Source organism: Notechis scutatus, chromosome Z (genome assembly GCF_049901735.1).
Source record: "Notechis scutatus isolate UNSWTSFEM ecotype Mainland chromosome Z, rNotScu1.2, whole genome shotgun sequence".
Classification (NCBI taxonomy): Eukaryota; Metazoa; Chordata; class Lepidosauria; order Squamata; family Elapidae; genus Notechis; species Notechis scutatus.
The window spans coordinates 136536521-136555422 of NC_142025.1; the positions used below are offsets into that span (position 1 = coordinate 136536521).

Here is an 18902-nt window from a genome sequence, read left to right on the forward strand (position 1 = left end):
CAGGCCAATATTTCAGCAGTCACCTTGCTCTAGGACATTAGATGTGCATCATTTAAATGTGATGGTTTATTTTTAATAGCCAAGGTGGTGAGGCTCATTCATTCGTATCTGTTTTTATTTTTATAAACAACTCAAGGCAGCAAACATATCTATTCCTATTATTTCCTATTTCCCCCACAACAACAACCCCGTGAGTTAGTTGGGCTGAGCGAGAGTGACTGGCCCAAAGTCACCCAGCCAGCTTTCATGCCTGAGGACTCCAACTCACCAGTTCCTGGTTTCTAGCCTGGAACCTAAAACAATAGACCAAACCAGGCCCATAGTGTAAAGTTACTCCTTTGCTTCTTCATTATATTCAAGGCCGGTGTGTTACCCACATTGACTGCTAAACTTGGAAAATTACTCTTTTTATTAAAGCTGCTCTGTTTTAAGTTGCCTTTTGAAGCTAGGACATTCGAAAACAGCTGCCATTTTTAAAAATGAAATAGCTGCCTCTTTTGAGTACACAAGGATACACACACACACACACACACACACAATATCAGACTTTTACTTCCTCCTAAAAAGCTCCCAAAGATGCTTTGTTTGCAAACAGAATTTTTTAAAAAAAATCAAATTGCAGATTTTAATTGCTTAAACAAACTCAGCACAGATTTGCCAAGGACCTATAGTCCAGCTAACAGGTCAACGGAATTTTAATTTAAAATTAGTTTTTTAAAATTTAAAATCTTGCCAATGATCGGGGGGGGAGGGGGATTTAATTTTTCTGGAGCTAAAACACAATGGTTAAATAAAGTTTGCACACTGCATTCTTGTCAGGAAGGTATTGCGCTACAGTGCAGCTTCGCAGCCTGGGAATTGTATTATCCCTGAATGCAAATCCAACATCTTTATTCCTTAAGGAGCAACGGGTCCTGTCCTACCTGGGCTAAGTCCAGTCCTGGCTTGGGTTGTGTTCATCACGTAGCCATCCGGCTCAAAGCAGAAATCACTCAGTCCCTAGAGGGGGCAAAAACAAAAATTTTGGGTTGGTTTTTTTTTTACCGCAGTGCATTTGGTTGCTGTCAATGTGCATAAATATTGACAAAGGTGGACTGGAAAAGGTGGCAGCTTTGGAGAACAATAGTGGGTCAGGCTCAATTTGATCCATATCCGAGACGACTAAGTAAAACTGTGGGAGAACTTCTACTTTTAAGGCATGGGTGAACCCGAAGATTATTGCTAAAAGATCGATAGCTATATGGGAAGACAGAAAAATACAGGTAGTGAAGGACTCAGGTTGGAATTAAGAAAGTTTGGTAAAGGAATTGCTGACACAGAAAGTTGCAGTTGTGAAGAAAGTAACAAATGGTGGGACACTACTGCCTAGCAACCAGAAAGTTACAAGTTAGAAGGACACGCTAGAAGGATGCTAGCTAAGGCACGTAGATATTTAAACTTTGGTAACCTCTAGCTTATTATATTACACATAGTCCTCAACTTACGACCACAACTGAGTCCAAAGTTTATGCTGCTAACAAAGAAATTTGTTATGTGAGTTTTGCCCCATTTTATGAATTTTCTTGCCGCATTTGTTAAGTGAATCACTGCAGTTGCTAAATTAGCAATCCGGTTAAGTGAATCTGGCTTTTCCATTTGCTTGACAGAAGGTCGCAAAAGGTGATCGCATGACACCGAGACACAGCAACTGTCGTAAATGTGAGTCAGTGGTTAAGCATCTGAATGTAAATCATGCGACCACGGGAATGCTGCAATAGTTGTAAGTCTGAAAAAATGGTCACAAGTCACTTTTTTTCAGTGCCGTTGTAACTTTGAATGGTCACTAAGTGAACTGTTGTAAGTCAAGGACTACCTATAGTACAGATGCACAACTCTTTTGGTGAGAAAGCTTATTAGCATAAGCATGCAATGTGTGAAGAAGGAGGTAAAGCAGAAGAAACCAACCAAAAGAAACATGCGTCAAGGAACCAATGATTGATTCTTAGGGTGTTAACTTCCTTAATCATAGCTGTATAAAATTTGTATTTGTGCATTGTTCAAAGATCTTGGCTCCTTTAGCTGCTAAGACCCTTTTGCAGAAGGACTCCAATAAAAGAAGCTGAAAATGCCATTCCTCGTGTCTGGCGGTCTTTATTGGCTTTGGTGCCAGGCTAGGACCTGTTTTGGGAACAACATTACTCCTCGACTTACAACCACAACTGAGCCCCGAATTTCCACTGCTAAGCAAGGCAGTTAATGAGTTTTGCCCCATTTTACAACCTTTCTTGTCACAGTTGTTAAGTAAATCACTGTGATTGTTAGCCATAGCAATAGCATTCAGACTTATATACCGCTTCATGGTGCTTCACAGCCTTCTCTAAACACAGTTTACAGAATCACAGTATTAGCCCAACAATCTGGGTCCTCATTTTATCGATCTCAGAAGCGTGGAAGGCTGAGTCAACCTTGAGCCGGTCAGGATTGAACTCCTGGAAGTTGGCAGAATTAGCATGCAATACCGCATTCTAACCACTGCACAATCACAGTGCATTCACACATTGCCTGGCTTGTGTTGTTTTTTTACTCTTTATAATTTAAACGTGGTTATTAAATGAATCTGGCTTCCCCATTGACTTTGCTCGTCAGAAGATTACAAAAAATGATCACATGACCCTGGGACACTGCAATTATCATAAATACATGCCAAGAGTACAAATTTTGATTACATGACCACGGAGATGCTGCAATGGTCATAAATAAATCACTTTTTTTCAGTGCTGTGGTAACGTCAAATGGTCATTAAATGAATGATTGTAAGTCAAGGGCTACATGTATTATAGCAGGAGAGGACTGTCATGCTCCTGGTGGAGACTGACTTTGAGGGAGAGGAGGAACAGCCGACAGGGAGTGGAAGTGTGGCTCCGGAGGTTGTGGAGGAGGCTGGGGAAGGGCAGAGGCCGGCTGGGCAGTCAGAGGAGGAGCCAGGCCCATCCACTATCCATCCTAGGGCACGCAGGGAGGAGAGGATAAGAGAGATATATGGTCTACTTGGGAGGAAATGGCTTGATTCTCTTCATGGGCTGCAGCTGTGACAATTGAATAAGAGTATGGACCTGCGTATGGGCGAACACTGGAAACAAAGTTTATGGTTTCTCTCTGAGTTTGGCTCCTTCCCAGTGTGTGTTCTGTTATCTCCAGCCCTTATCTTGCCTGGCTTGTGTTGTTTTTTACTCTTTATAATTTAAACGGCATTTTCCTCCTACTGGTAACTGCTCGTGTGGGAGTTTTTTGTCTCTAGTCAAGGATATTTGGAGCTTAGAAGCAAAGTGAAGGAATAAAAAGACCTTCATCTGTTTTTTGGGACTGTGTTTATTTTGTATCCCACCCTGGGTCATCACATGGACATTCTGGAGCCTTCTACAGCTTTTAGGTCTTAACTCTCATCAGATTAGATCACAAGGCTACTGGCAAAGAATTTTGAGAATTATCTATAATATCTAGAGAAATAAAGCTTGCTACATAGCAATAACACTTATATACCGCTTCACAGTGCTTCGCAGCCCTCTCTAAGAGGTTTACAGAGTCAGTCTATTGCCCCCAACAATCCAGGTCCTCATTTTACCAAACTCGGAAGGAGGGAGGGCTGAGTCAACCTTGAGCCAGTGAGAACTGCTGGCAGCTGGCAGCCAGCAGAAGTAGCCTGCAGTAGCCTCCATCCTCAGAGGAAAACATCCTGATAAAATCTCTATCAAGAACACAGATAGAATGCATCAAAATAAAACAAAAAGGCTTGCTTTTGATTTGCTAGAACATGGAAAAAAAGTCCTACAGCTTGGGTGGTGTGGAGTGGAACTTGGCAGCTATCAGAAAGGGACACTTACAATCAGTGGCCTTTGGACCCTACACTTTGCTATAATTAAGTTGGAAAAAAGAGTGCTGGAACTAAAGGGGTAGAGGCTGGACTTGGTCATAGTAAGAGTACAAACAATGAGGAGAAATGAATTGTAAAAAGTAAGGAAAGCCACAGAGCCTGGAAGAACCATCCCCTTGCTGGGAGAAGTAAAAAAGGAGTCATATTAGCTGCATTTGCAAACATATGACTTACTATTCACCATATTTAAGCCTCCCGCAGTGTGCTTGATTAATGGGTCAGTGTCTTATGCAAACTCAGAAAATTGAGCTAATGGGGTAAACTGGGGTTAGAACAGTCATCTGTAAATGTGTTGGCAAACACAACATTAGAGAATAAAATAAAGTGAAAATACGTTTAATATTCTAGGCTTTTCTGACAATCTGATGATAAAAAAACCAAGGGATATGTAGGCCCATTAAAAAAAGAAACAGTTGATGAATTGGAGGAATGGAGATGATGCTGAAAAAACAGACAAGGATATTTAATTGGAATGTGAGAACTAAAGACATGGTTTGAGTTGAAGATTCCTGAATTTTTGCCTTCCTTACAAAGAAATGGGGAACCATGATAGTTAAATACAACTGTGAAAGAAAGATTTACATGGATTTTCTATGCTCTCCCTTCCTTCCAAAGGTCCTCCACTCAATTTGTTGCTTTGATTAAAAAAGAAAAAATGGAAAAAGCATAGCAAATCACTCAGATTGATTTGCAGTAGGGAAGGGTTATCTGCTGCCAGGTAACCAATAAAGAACTGCTATTGATAAAAGAGAATATTTGTAGCTCAGGGGTGGAACTGTGTGATTCCTGATACCCTCTGAGCTTAGTTGTTTTCTTGCAGATGTTTCATTATCCAACTAATGCTGTGATGATACTACCTAGTTGAGTAATGAAACATCTGCAAGAAAAGAACCAAGCTCCCTCTGCTTCTCTTTCCTTTAATTGGGAGAGAGGGGGAATCAGGATTATCCTTTAACTAGCTGAGCTGGATGAGTCTCTAACAAAAAAAAAAAAATCTTCAGTTGGCTTGCTTTCCTCTTCTCTTTTTCCTTTCCTGCCATCTGTTTTTAGACTGTAAGATGGTTGGTTGTCTTTCGTCGAAGAGTATGGTCGAAACGGCTCGAATGAATGCATCAACAAAGGCACAATCGAGCTTTCTTAGTTTAAAGACAAGATGATCAACCAACAATGTGCAGGGAGCCTACAGTTTTCACTATTGAGTTTGCAGACTGAGTTCGCAGAATCCACAAAGATGAGGCAGCCAAAATTCATTGACAACATCTGCTGGGGAGACAAAGAGTATGCTAAAATTTTGGATCAACTTGGGGTACCTAGGAACTCTTGTTCCTGTTTTACTTCTTGGTCGGGGGAAGTAACTTTGCCCATTTGAAGGACATCGTAATATTAGAACTCCTATTCTTCTACCACTCAAAATATTTATTATAACAAATGCCTCCTCTCAATGCAAATATTTAGTTCCAAAATCACCCTGCTTCGACTCAGGCTGTTTGAAAAGGCATTGAAATTATGGGAGGTTCATCAACAGGGCTGGTGGGCACCAGATTGGAGGAGACAAATGAGAATAAGAGTACTTCCACATCTGTGGGGGAGATACTTCATCTTAATGGGAGGTAGGCCTAAGCTGGGGTGGGGTGGGGGGTAGGGAGAGGGAGAGATTGATGACAGGTGTAAGATTTTGGATTTGGAATAGCATTGGGGGTGGGGGCTAAGTTAGCTTAATGGAGCAGGAGTGCAGTTTGGCAGGGGTACAGCTCAGAGTGGGGCTTGCATACCGTTGAGAGAAGCACTTAAAGCACTCATTCTCAGAAGAGCAGAATTAAGAGGGGTTAGTGAGACAGATGGAAAATGCAAAGCTTTCTCTTACTTTTCTCCAGGGACTCTGAATAACGCCTACTAATTAAAACATCAGTAAGGAGAGAGTGTAGGCATGGGTGTGCCCACATGTGTGTTGCATGTATAAATATATACATGAAGAGGGTGAGAAAAATTCCTTCCTCACCACCACCATTCCTCCCCCCCCCCCACTTCCAAATGCCACCACTCCCCTGGCTGAAAATGCCAGCAATTAAATTCTTGTGCTCCAGAGAACAGAAGACAGTTTCTCAGGCAAGACCACCAACCAGTTGGTTTGGCTGCTGTCCCTCTGATTTCAGAAAGTTGCCTGGTGGGCAAAGACCATGCCAGTTTCTGTACGTGCAGCGGCAAGAAACACGACTGCGTTTTTATTTTTCTTACAGTCAGTGCCTTTATGTTAGAAGTGCAAAGAAAGTGTCAGGAATTTCGTGACGCTTGATACCTTTGGAATCCAGAATAACAAAATAACAGGGATGAAAGGGACCTTGGAGGTCTTCTAGTCCAACCCTTGCTCAAGTAGGAGATCCTATACCATTCCAGACAAATGGTTGTCCAATCTCTTCTTAAAAACTTCCAGTGTTGGAGCATCCACAACTTCTGGAGGCAATGAGTTCCACTGATAAATTAATCTAACTGTCAAGATAGTTCTCCTTGGTTCTAGGTTGCTTCTCTCCTTGATTAATTTCCATCCATTGCTCCAGATCTTCTCCAGGATGGATTGGGCCAACATCTTCCTCCCCGCTCCCCTCTCATGCATCTTCCCTTTCATTTTTTGCAACCTGGCCCCCATGTCTTTCCTTGAAATCCCCCAAACTGCCTCCTAAATGAGATTCCTATCCTGCTAACCATAAACATTCCATGCTAAGACTGAATAGGTCTTTGAACTGGCTCAAGTTATGTACACCTGGATTTATGGAGGAACTCTGTTAGATGATGATTAGATCTTTAGTCCTTACAAAAATCCAGTAATAGCTTTGCTTCATTTTCAGGTTCTTCTGATTGGGGTACTGGATTTCTGCCTCCACCCCTCATCCTATTCTGGTAGCATTAGTAATAACAATCTGTGCTTATAAATAAATAAAATGTGATGCCTTGCAATTATACAATTGCCCCAGGGCTAGCTCAAGTTTTGCTGAAGATCACTAGAGACTTGTGTATCCAGAGAATATGAGGCATAGTCTCTTCAGGAGAGTATAATTATTCCACAGTTGCATAATAACTAAATATAGTGTAAAGCAGGGATCCCCAACCCCTGATATAAGTGCAGCCCATTCAGAATCGGACCCCAGAAGTGGTGTGGGCACAAAATTGCATTTGTGAAGGGGAAAAAAAAATGAAACTCTGATTTTGGTTTTGTTGATTAGAAAGATTTGGTGTTATAGAAATGGCAAATATGTAAAAGCAAAAAGTTGAAATTGGAGTGTATTTATCTTGCACTGTGCTAGGAAGAGTTGGAAGTCAATGCCCCTTTTTCTTTCTTTTTCTCTTCCCCCTTGTATTTCACACCCCATTTTCCCGTTCCCTTTCTTTCCCTATTTTCTTTTCTTTTTTTGTATTTTATATAATAAAAATAAAAAAATGGAAACTGCATTTGTGAAAATGGTGTATGCACGCGTGAAGCCATCCTCTCTCCACACTCTGCACCACCGCCGAGCCGGATAATTTGGGGATCACTACTGTAAGCCACAGCCCCACTGTTATTATCTACCTTTGCTAAATTACTGATTCTATTTGTGTGTTTGTCATGGCAAAGCATGCTTTATTTTAAAAAGGAAAGTAAAATGACATTGCAAAGGTGATTTTTCAAAAGGCAAATGGACTTCTTTCTCCTTGAAGACGTTTCGCTTCTGACTGAAGTTTCTTGGAAGAGAAGTGACATGTATTCAGTTGCCTTTTGAAAAAGTATCTGTGGTACAACCATTACCTGGATGACTGAGAATCTCCATAGAAAGTAAAATGTCCATTATATGTCTTGGTGTTCATCAATTTCAGCCTCTTAGGCTTCCAGGAGGGAGAACAGAAACAAAATGTTTCTGTTGATGGATGGAAATGCTTGCATACAGATGGTAGCCTGCTTTATTCTGTAACATATTTTATTCTGTACAAGCTGTCCGCTCTTTTTATATACTGTAGTTTCCGAGAGTATTCTGAACCATGATACTGTTCTGTCTTGATACATCTCAAAGAACGCATATAGGGAGTCCTTGACTAAACAACTATTTCTTTAGTGACCGTCTAGAGTTATTGGCATTGAAAAAAGTGACTAACAGCCAGTTCTCAAACTTATGACTGTTGCAGGATTTCCCACATTCCCATGATCAAAATTTGGGTGCTTGGCAACCAACATCTATTTACGATGATTGCAATATTCTGAGAGGGTCACGTGATCATCATTTGCGACCTTCCCAGCTCGATTTTGACAAGCGAAGTCAGTGGGGAAAGCCAGATTCCCTTAACGGCTGCATGATTCACTTACTTGCAGTGATTCGCTTAACAACAGTGGCAAAAAAGGTCATAAAATCACGTGCAACTCACTTAATAATTGTCTTGCCTAGCAGTGGAAATTCTGGTCCTGCAGTGGTGCTAAGTTGAGGACTAATTGGACAGGTAATCCTCGACTTAGAATTCCAATTATGTTATCCGGTTACCAAATATCTTGCAGTCACAAATCATAGCAGTCATAAGTCAGTTCCAACATGACCAGACCTGGTTTTATGACAATTTTTACAATGGTCATTAAGAATCACATGGTGGTAAGTCTGAATCCACTTTCCTGGGTGTTTTTTTTTTTTTAAATCAGAAATCAGCAAAACACTCACAAATTGTGGTCATGTAACCCCAGGCCACTACAACCAGTTGTAAATGTGAATCAGTTACAAGTCCCTGAAATGCAGTTGTAACCACAAAAGAGAGTACTTGTGTGTAAGTGTATGCTATTTTATAGTGACCGGAAGTGTTTTGTGGACTGTAAAGCAGACTCTGAGGTTGTTATAATAACTCTGAACAGTTGAGAAACAATCAGTCCTAAGTTGAGGATTATCTGTACTACAGATTGTAAATGGCTACAGGAGAGTTTGTGAATGTAGAGTTTGTGAATGTAGTGTAAAACAGTAGAATAGCTTCCTACCCCTCAACCTAGTACTGTCTCCAGTTGTGCGGGAATTCAGTTTCCATAATTCCTAGCTAGTGAGCCATTCAGAATAGACTGAAGATCTATTGATAGTAGAACTCTCAACAAAATGTCCAGGCAAAAAAAGATATCTACTGCAAACTCTAGGTGGCATCAGGAAGGCCATCCGGCCAGTAAATGCTCAGCTTCATCCAGTCACCCCGACACTACTCCGAATTAAGGGATTAGAACAGGGGTGTCCAACCTCGGCAACTTTACCACTTGTGGACTTCAATTCCCAAATTCACCCAGCCAGCCACGCTGGCTGGGGAATTCTGGGAGTTGAAGTCCACAGATCTTACAATTGCCAAGGTTGGACAGCCCTGGATTAGAGAGTCATAAAAAGGGAGTTTGATATTATCATGGCGATGTTACAAATATGCCACTATTTTCATTTACGAAACTTGGAATATATCAGCTCCTAAAGAGCTGGCCATGTCATAAGTGAATTTCCCTTGGTTTGGTTTGTTGTAGATTGCTACACAGTTTGCTGATACTGCTGGTTTAATTCTAATTGCCCCCCTTCTCAGCTGGCACTCTCTCCCAAAATGCTGCTCATTAACATTTAGCCCTGACCAACATCACTCTCCAACCCTACCTACTTGCAGCCCCATCACTCACCACAGCTGCTGCTGTCTCCAGCCCCATGGAGCCCCAGCTCAGAATGAGGACCAGGAAACTCATGACAGTCATCCTGTTAGCACAAAAACAAAACAGAAGCCATTCAGATGAGCATGGAGATCAAGATGGGGGGCGGCAAGGGGGGTTTATGTTCTGTCTGGTAGTTTCCGTATCTCCAAAAGCTTCACGGAGAGCAAAAACGGTTTGTTTTCATATCCTGCTAACCATGGCACCAAGGCCCACTTCTAATCACCTTTTTTTTTTTTTTTTGAAGAAAAAAAAGCTGTCTTAATAACAAGAGTCTTCATCTCATCCCCAGTCTATTCCAATGGCTACCTAATTTTATTCTTAGCTATTTCAGGGTAGTTAGTGCTTTCCATCTTTTCCCAGTATAAGTCTTGCTACGGGAACGATCTAAGATGCCCCATTCATGAAGATGATGATGAGTCAAGAGCTACATCTATTTAATCTCCTATTCATTGCAGCTGCACAAGCCCATTTTGGATTGGGCTTCAGAAGAGAATGGCTATCTGTTTTAAGCAGATAGATCTGACACACACTTTCCAAAGCTCCATGCAGGCAACACATGGATTCACTGTATATAAAAGTAATCCTTGACTTAGTTACTTACTTATTTATATTTCATATTTCTTCAAACCACCCATCTCCCTCAAAGAGAGGCTTTGGGTGGTGTACACTATTATATGAAATGCAAAATATTTTAAAACACTTATGCTATATTATATCACGTTCATATTATTGCTTGCTTTTTTTAATGTATTGTAAACCGTTTTGAACTACAAATCACTCAAATATATAAATATTTATTTATTTAATTAAAGTGATAAGCTGTTTACAGCTATTTTGCTTCAAATAAATGCACGGAGAATGCCCCAGCGGCACATTGCAACGTGTATAGTTGGAGCAAAACCATGAAAGATGTTATGGCTTTTCCCACACTGAAATACTTTCTGTGTAAACCAGTGTTGGCTGGGGAATTCTGGGAATTGAAGTTCACACGTGTTAAAGTTGCCAAGATTGAGAAACACTGCGGCAAACCATTTATAATACTGAAATGTTCCCTAAAGGGAATAATTTAAATTACAATTTTAAATGAGTGTTTTAAATGACCTATTTTAAATGAGTGTTATTACAGTCCACAACAACACTGTACATGATCTCTTTTTTTCCTTCTTTTTCCTTTACAATGAAGCAATAAATGAGTCATAATATGCTAAGTAGGAAGCTAATATCAATCACTGAATTTTCCATATGAACGAGTTTAGGGCTCATATAAGTCAAACTAGCTTATGATGTAATTGAGCCCAGAATTACAAATGTAAATCATTCCAGTCATTAAATATGTCACCGTGTGATTGTGCTCAATTTTGCCACCTTTTTGGCAGCAGCCGTTAAGTTAACCCATTGTCCTCAATGGGTGTTTTAGGCCAGAAACTGGAAATAAATGCCGGTTTCTAGGGAGGGAAATGTCATAAATTGCAGTCATGTGATCATGGGGCTTTAAGTATAGACCGGTTGCCAAGTGCCCCAAAGATGCATTTTTTCTGAACTGAAGAAGCTTCTTGGATGAGAAGCGAAATGTCTTCAAGGAAAAACCAAGTCCAGTTATCTTTTGAAAAAAGCACTTTTCGGACAACTATGACCTGGATGATTGAGAATCTCCATAGACAAGTACCCAAAATGCAACCACATGATTATGGGGGTAGGCCTGACTGTCAAAATTTAAAATTTGGGTTAATAGCCTTCGGGAGGCCTGTTGTAACTTCAAACAGTCACTAAGTGAACAATCGTAAGTAATATCCTGGATTAGGATGTTGGCTGTCTTTTTTATTGTTAGTCACGAAGTCATGTCCGCCCCATTGTGGCCCATAGACAACATTCCTGCAGGCCTTCCTGTCCTCTACCATCCCCCAGAGTCCATTTAAGCTCACACCAACTGCTTCAGTGGCTTTCTAGAAGTCCAATAAATGTGTTATTAAAATGTCTTGAATTCAAGAAGCTTTCTTGATGCAGCCCTCCTTATTTATTTTATTTTATTTATTTTATTTGTCAATCACTTACAAGATAATAGGTATAAGAATAAACAGGAGTATGAATACAGGAAAATAGGTATGAATAAATGGGGACAATAGGACAGGGACGGTAGGCACGATTGTGCGCTTATACACGCCCCTTACAGACCTCTTAGGAATGGGGGGTGAGGTCAATAGTAGATAGTTTAAGGTTAAAGGAGTGGGGGTTTGAGGATGTAACAACAGAGTCAGGAAGTGCCTTCCACTCTGTTGCTGAAGTTGTACTTTCTGCAATCAAGTTTGGAGCAGTTTACATTGAGTTTGTATCTGTTGTGTGCTCTTGTATTGTTGCAGTTGAAGCTGAAGTAGTCATTGCATCATACCCTCCTCCCAGGCTATTTTGGGATGTGGTCTCTAAAAGACCCATAGACCCATGCTCAGAAATAGTCCTAGTGATAAGTTCTTAATGTCAACTCATAAAATATTTCTATGGTCTTTTTAGAGTGGCCAACAGAAAGGAAGTGGGGAGCAGTGCAGCGCAAACCGAAACTGCATTCCATAAATGTTTTCAAAGATAGTAACTTAGGTGACTGAAGTTTCTGCTGTGCAAACTTCTAACTGGAGAGCATGATTGATGACTCTTGGCTATGAATGTGTCCCATTGGAGAATATGAATTACGATACACCCAGGGGTGGGGGGAAACGAGGGTCATGGTTTTATGTGCCTCAGATTCGGCTACACCCAGGCAGTGCCGGACATTTTAACTCCCAATAAATTCTTTTTTAAGTTTTGGAAGTTTGGCTCGAGACTCATGATTTAAACGGGGGTAACTGCCAGAATCCTGACACCTGACATGAAGCACTTCCATACCAGGAACTTGTCAGAACTTCTCCATCTTGGGCATTAAGATAAGAATGCTTGCAAGGCCCTATGCAGATTAGCATTCCTTTGTCAGGAGAGAGAAAATTATAGGTGGCCCTTGACTTACGACCACAATTGATCCCACAATTTCTCTCATTAAGTGAGTTTCCCTCCCACTTTACAGCCTTTCTTGCCACAGTGGTTAAGTGAATCGTTGGAGTTGTTACATTAATAAGACAGTTGTTAAGTGAATCAGGCTTCCCCATTATCCTTGCTTGTCAGAAGGTTGCAAAAGGGGATCACATGACACACACACACACACACACCCCGGGACACTGCAACCGTCATGAGTCAGGTGCCAAGCATCACCATTTTGATCCCATGAACATGGGGATCCTGCAAGGGTCGTCAGTTGAAAGATGATCATAAGCCACTTTTTTCAGTGCCACTGTAATTTCAAACGGCCACTAAACAAACTGGTGTAAGGTGAGGACTAACAATATGGTAGTAAATTTTCTGCACTAAAGCAGGGATCTGCAGCCTTAAACACTCAAAGAGCGATTTGGACCCGTTTCCCACAGAAAAAACACACACACACACACACACCAGGAGCCACAAAACCTGAGTGGGCGTGGCCAACTCAATCACTTACTCCCACCCAGTCACATGACCCCCTAGCCACGCCTACCTAACTGGTCCTTAGGGCAGAGAACCGGTTGTTAAAAACACCAGGAAGCACAAAACCCTTTTGACATCTCTCTCTCCCCCCTCCCCTCCCTCCCTCTCTCTTTCCCCCATCTCCTCCCCTCCCTCCCCCTCTCTCTCTGTATCTCTCCCTCTCTCTCTCTCTCTTTGTATCTCTCTCTCCCCCTCTATCTTCCCCTCTCTCTCTGTCTCTCTTTCCCTCTTTCGCTTCCCCTCTCTCTGTATCTCTCTCTCTCTCTTTATGTCTCTTTCTCCTTCTCCATCTCTTCCTTTCTCTCCGTCTCCTCTCTCCCCCCTCCCTCTCCTCCCTCCCTCCCTCTTTTCCCTATCTCTCCCCCTCCTTCCACCTCTCTCTCTCTCTGTGTATCTCTCCCTCTCTCCCTCTCTCTTTGTATCTCTCTCTCCCCCTCTATCTTCCCCTCTCTCTGTGTCTCTCTTTCCCTCTTTCGCTTCCCCTCTCTCTGTATCTCTCTCTCTCTCTTTATGTCTCTTCTCCTTCCCCATCTCTTCCTTTCTCTCCGTCTCCTCTCTCCCCCTCTCTCTGTACTCTCTCTGTGTCTCTCTACATTTGTGTGTTGCCTGTCTGTCTGTCTCTGTGTATCTGTCTCTCTCTTCCTCCCTTTCTCTGAATTTCTCCCCCCTCTCCCTCTCTATTTCCCCCTCTTTCTCTCCCCCTCTCTCTGTATCTCCCTCTCCATCTTCCCTCTCTCTCCCGCCTCTTTCTGTATCTCTCTATGTCTATGGTATGCCTTTGTTGCGTTTTGGCGGAGCCCAGCTGCTGACTTGAAGAGGGCATCCCTACTTGTGTGCACCCTCCCGGCCCTGCCACAGCCACCCAGGGGGTCATGACTAGAAGGAGGGAGAGGAGGAGGAGGGTTGCCGAAAAGGAAACCTTCACCGCAACTCGCACTAGCTCCCCAGCCAGTCCGAATTTCCAAAAAGTTGCCAAGAAGAAAGAAAAAGAATAACAAAGAGCCCCAAGGAGAGCTAGTTGGTTGGCCCAACTTCAGAGAGAGAGAGAGAGGGAGGGGAGGGAGGAGAGAGAGAGAGAGAGAGAGAGAGAGAGAGAGAGAGAGAGAGAGAGAGAGAGAGAGAGAGAGAGAGAGAGAGAGAGAGAGAGAAGTTGACAGGCAAAGCATCTTTGGTGAGGTCATTCTGGCTTTCTCTGAGCTTCTTTACACCTCTAGCGGAGTGGTGCTGTTGGCGACTTTCATTGAAAAGCACCCCCGGGCAGTGAAAGCCCCCCATACAAGTTTTAAAGCCATGGCTGGCTGCTGTGGACCCATCCCCCTTTCCCGTTCCCACCCCGCCAGCCCTCAGGTAAGCGAGGCTGGCGTCAGTCGTGGCTGTGTCAGGCCAGGGTCTCGGGTCAGAGAGCAGGTTGTGAGTCTCCCCCAAGTGACCGAGGCATGCCCAGCACCAACCAGGGCTGGAAAAAGCTCCAGCAAGAGTGAGGCACCAGAGAATCAGCCCCGGACACTTCTCCCTTCCCTGCTGTCGCCCTTACGGGCTCAGGCCAGGCGAGGAGTGACTGGGAGTGGTGGGCGAGTGGCGGGGTCATCCAGTGGTGGGACCACCAGACAGGGAGCCATAATAAAGGGCCCAAAGGGCCCAATGCGACTCTGGAGCCACGGGTGCCAACACCTGGACTAAAGGAATGTACATTAACACAGCCAGGAAGAAGAGCCTCGCAGTCGCCAATAAAGATTACGTCTGAATTTAAAAACAACTGAAAGGCACAATTCTGGATCCAAGGAGAGCTTTTACACAATTGGCTGTGAATTTCACTATACAATTTCTGTGACTGAGCTGACGAACAAGGCTTTTCTGTCAAGTGATGTCTGACTAAGGCGATACAAAGGAATGTTAACAATCACAATGATTGTAGGTGATGCTCCGCAGAGCAACAAGCCAGCAGGAGTGGGTTCGAGTACCAAAGAGACTTGCTTAGGTACAGGGCCACATCAGTATTGCCAAACAGTGTACAGGTAGTTCTTGACTTACAACAGTTCAATTAGTGACTGTTGGAAGTTACAACAGCACTGAAAAAGTGACTTATGATAGTTTCTCACACTTATGACAGTTGCAGCATCCCTGTGGTCATGCATTTTACAGTCAGATGCTGCACAACTGGTTCCCCTTTATGACAGTTGCAATGTCCTGGGGTCCTTTTGTGACCTTTTGACAAGGGGGAAGCCAGAGTAACTTAACAACATGGTTATTAATTTGATAACTGCAATGATTAACCTAACAAATGTGGCAAGAGAAGTCGTAAAATGAGGCAAAACCCATTTAATAAATTTCTCACAGCAACATAATTTTTGTGCTCAGTTGGGGCAGTAATTTGAGGACTATTCCAAACCTTTTCCCACTTAAATCTACACATGAGACAAATATGCCTTAACAGCTTAATTTTCCTCCTGTTATATGTCCCCCTGGTGTTCCCTTTGCCTTATCCCCGGTCCTTACCTAAGCAGCCACCCTGATATCTTGTCTCAAAGTCACATTGTTGTTCCCGGCAGTTTTAAACTGGGTACAATCTGAAGTGCTGTTAATGTGGGCAGGGGATTGGTAGGAGATGCAATCAACCTGGGTATCAGCCTCCATAATATTTGCTTGCTGTTGGCTGCCATAGAAACGGGGAGGGGGGAAGTTTGGTATTTGTGGGGGGGAAGTTTGCTGGAGAGTGGAGATAATTTCTGTGTGGACCAAGCGTGGGGGGATACTCTCGTGTTCACTGGGCAACTGCATGGACTTGTTTATAGCTAAGGTCAACCGTCTTGGCATACCAGATTGGGGTGGGTGGGTGAAAACACCTGAAGATGTACCCCACATGACACCATACTCGCTGGAGATTGGACGTCCAGTCTGTGTCCTTGGGGGAGGGAACTTAGGATAACTTTCAACGTATAAATTTTGCACCTATTGCCTCAGTTCTTGCTTTTCTTTCATTGCTATCACTTCTAACTCAGTAAAAGTACCTTTTCTCTACAAACATGGAAACATGGGGGATTTCTTTCTTGGGTTTTGAATAGAAGCATGCCTGACACTGGGTTTGATTGGGGAACTCAGGCTAATGTAGCCGGATTGTTTTTAAGCATCTCACAGTTGGACAGCACTCTTTGGGTATTAAATAAGGTTGGGAGGTGTCTGGGTGCCTGAAAACAAGCTTGGTTAACAGCTATTGAGAGGACAGGTGAGGCTGTCTTGTTTGCCACACACCCTCCCCGTTCAAGTGGGTCTGTTTTAGAATGCACTCATCAAAACATGCAGAACTATGAGTGAGTTTTCACAGACAGCTAAACCACCATTCCAGTCATCTGTCAAAACTCACTTCCTTCCTAAGTCCCACATCCCATTTTAACGGAAATGATTGGAAGAGAGGTCCCCCCCCCACTTTTTGTCCCAAAGGTAATTTTTCAAAAGGCAACTGGACTTTACTATTTTCCTTAAAGATGTTTTGCTTCTCATCTAAGAAGCTTCTTCAGTTCTGGCTGAATGGTAGAAGAGGGATTTATATTCCTTGCAGTCATCTGGTCATTAGCACTCTTTCTGGAAGTCATTGAGATCACTTGAAGGGTTATCTCTGCCCTCAGGGCCACCTGAATAGTGCAAATAGGTGTGGAATCTTCTTGGAATGTTTCTTGGAAAGTTTCCACCCCCATTTGAACTATTGAAGTGACCCTAAGGGCACAGATAAACCTTCAAGTGGCCTCAATGACTCTCAGAAAGAGTGCTAATGACCAGAGGACTGCAAGGAATAGAAATCCTTCCACCCTCCACCATTCAGTAAGAACTGAAGAAGCTTCTTGGATGAGAAGCAAAATGTCTTCAGGGAAAAAGAAAGTTCAGTTTACCTTTTGAAAAAGCACCTTTGGAACAATTATGACTTGGATGACCGAGAATTTCCATAGATGTTTTTTCACTGATGATGAAATTTTGGGATGGGAGGAAAACAAATTCTAAGGAATACATCAACCCTAAAACACAGTGGCTTTATAAGCAGGTATGATGGGCTGTGCGATCAGCAAGTTTTATACTGTATGGGTTTCTGCTGACTCATAAATAAAATTTTAACTCAGCAGTAGAGAATGGCCCTCTAGCTAAATCCATTTCCTCACCAGTGATTTATAACATTCTTCTACTGTCATTGTGCTGAGATAACAGTAATGAGGGCAGGCTTTATAACTGGCTGGGTTATACTACAAGATGCTGCAAATCACCAGGAAGGAATGACCATGGTGTACTTTAAAAAAAATGGCCTTGCAATGAGAAAAAAAATTAAGGACAAGGGAATAGGAGATAATGACTTTATATCTGTAGGATATCAGATTGAGGAGCCCAGTTATAAACCAATGTTGGAAATTACATACTCCTGAACCAAGGTGTTGTTGTTGTTTTTGGTCTCAGTAGCACAGCATAGTAAACCTTGATTAACTAAACTGAATTAACTTAATAACACAGAAGCCTAATTGGCTCAGAAAGGTTTGCATAATTGTCTGACCAAACACATCTGGTGCAAACCCAGCGTATATGAGGTATTTTGATGTGCAAGGTAACAAAATCTGAAAAATCATTGGAATTGGATATAAATTTAACAAATCATTATAGTGGATTGTATGTTCAGACAGATGTCGAAACTGGGATTTAGCAGTTTTAGCTACTCTCCCAAGGACCTGGGATAATTAGATCTTGTTGGATGGTGTTAAAGACATTTTTGCAGGTGGTAAGTTGTTCCAAATAAAGCTGCCTTTTGCAATTGTGATTTTTGTCAATACCAATGGGGTTCAAATGATAATCCAGATACTTTGGGTTTGCACAGAAAGCATCTTTCATTATTGGTAAATAACCTTTTTTCCCCATTATTCCTGCAGCTACTGGCCCATGTTGCTCAACCAGGACTTGCTAAGTCCTGGTTTGTTACCAGATGTCCAGGAACTCCAATAACTAGCACAGTCCTATTATTATCAAATCTGCTATCCTGTGAGAGGCTCCTTCTGCCTCCATTTATGCCTTGCAGCATAGCTGTGAATAAATTGAATACTGCAAAGTTATCTCTCCCCAGTTTATAGAAAATTAAATTAATCAGCGTGACTCTTTAGAACTGATTATTAATCATCTCTGGATATCTTTATAATACCTCATTACCTGATAGCAAGCATTTCCTCTATCTACTAAAAATCCCAAGACATTGGCTATCTTTAAAAGAATTTGATTTATTCTTTTGCAGCCATAATTGGGATGGATGATAGAAGATCAACCTAAATCTCCCTTGATCTAGGACAGCTCTGATAAGTTTACTCTTGCTTTGTGCCCCCAATTTCTGTGCCCAGGTATGCCCACCAGGTGGTGCACTCACACGATTACCAGCCACTTGATTTGCTTTGCCAGTCCCAGCAAGGTGAGGAGACAGATGATAAGGTCCAAGAGCAGCAGTAAGATGTAGGCCAACCACCTGAGGGAGTTAGAGAGCAACAGAGTGAGTAAGAACTGTCAGAAAATTTCTCCTTATTTCTAGGCTGGATCTCTCCTTGGTTACTTTCCACCCATTGCTTCTTGTCCTGCCTTTAAGAGCTTTGGAAAATAGGTTGTCCCCCTCTTCTCTGTGGCAGGCCCTTTGATTTTGGAAGACCATCTTCCATCAGAGTCCATCTTCCATCTATTTTGCCCTATTGTGGCATCTTTCATGCCCAAACATTTGCTGCCTCATTTTCAACCATCTTAGATAGGTTCTAAGATTCTCCACTG

At 42.4% G+C, this 18902-nt stretch overlaps 2 protein-coding genes across 2 annotated transcripts in view; one reads left to right on the plus strand and one right to left on the minus strand.

Annotated features, from left to right (window-relative positions):
* The window catches only part of EPS8L1 (EPS8 signaling adaptor L1), a 197659-nt gene that overhangs the window by 158590 nt on the left and 20167 nt on the right, over positions 1 to 18902 (plus strand). The gene's annotated exons all lie outside the window — the stretch shown is intronic.
* TTYH1 (tweety family member 1) overlaps positions 1 to 18902 on the minus strand; it is a 91821-nt gene that overhangs the window by 10454 nt on the left and 62465 nt on the right. The window contains 3 exon segments of the mRNA XM_026677437.2: positions 924 to 999; positions 9555 to 9627; positions 18514 to 18609. Of these exon segments, the coding sequence (XP_026533222.2) occupies positions 924 to 999; positions 9555 to 9627; positions 18514 to 18609 (245 nt within the window).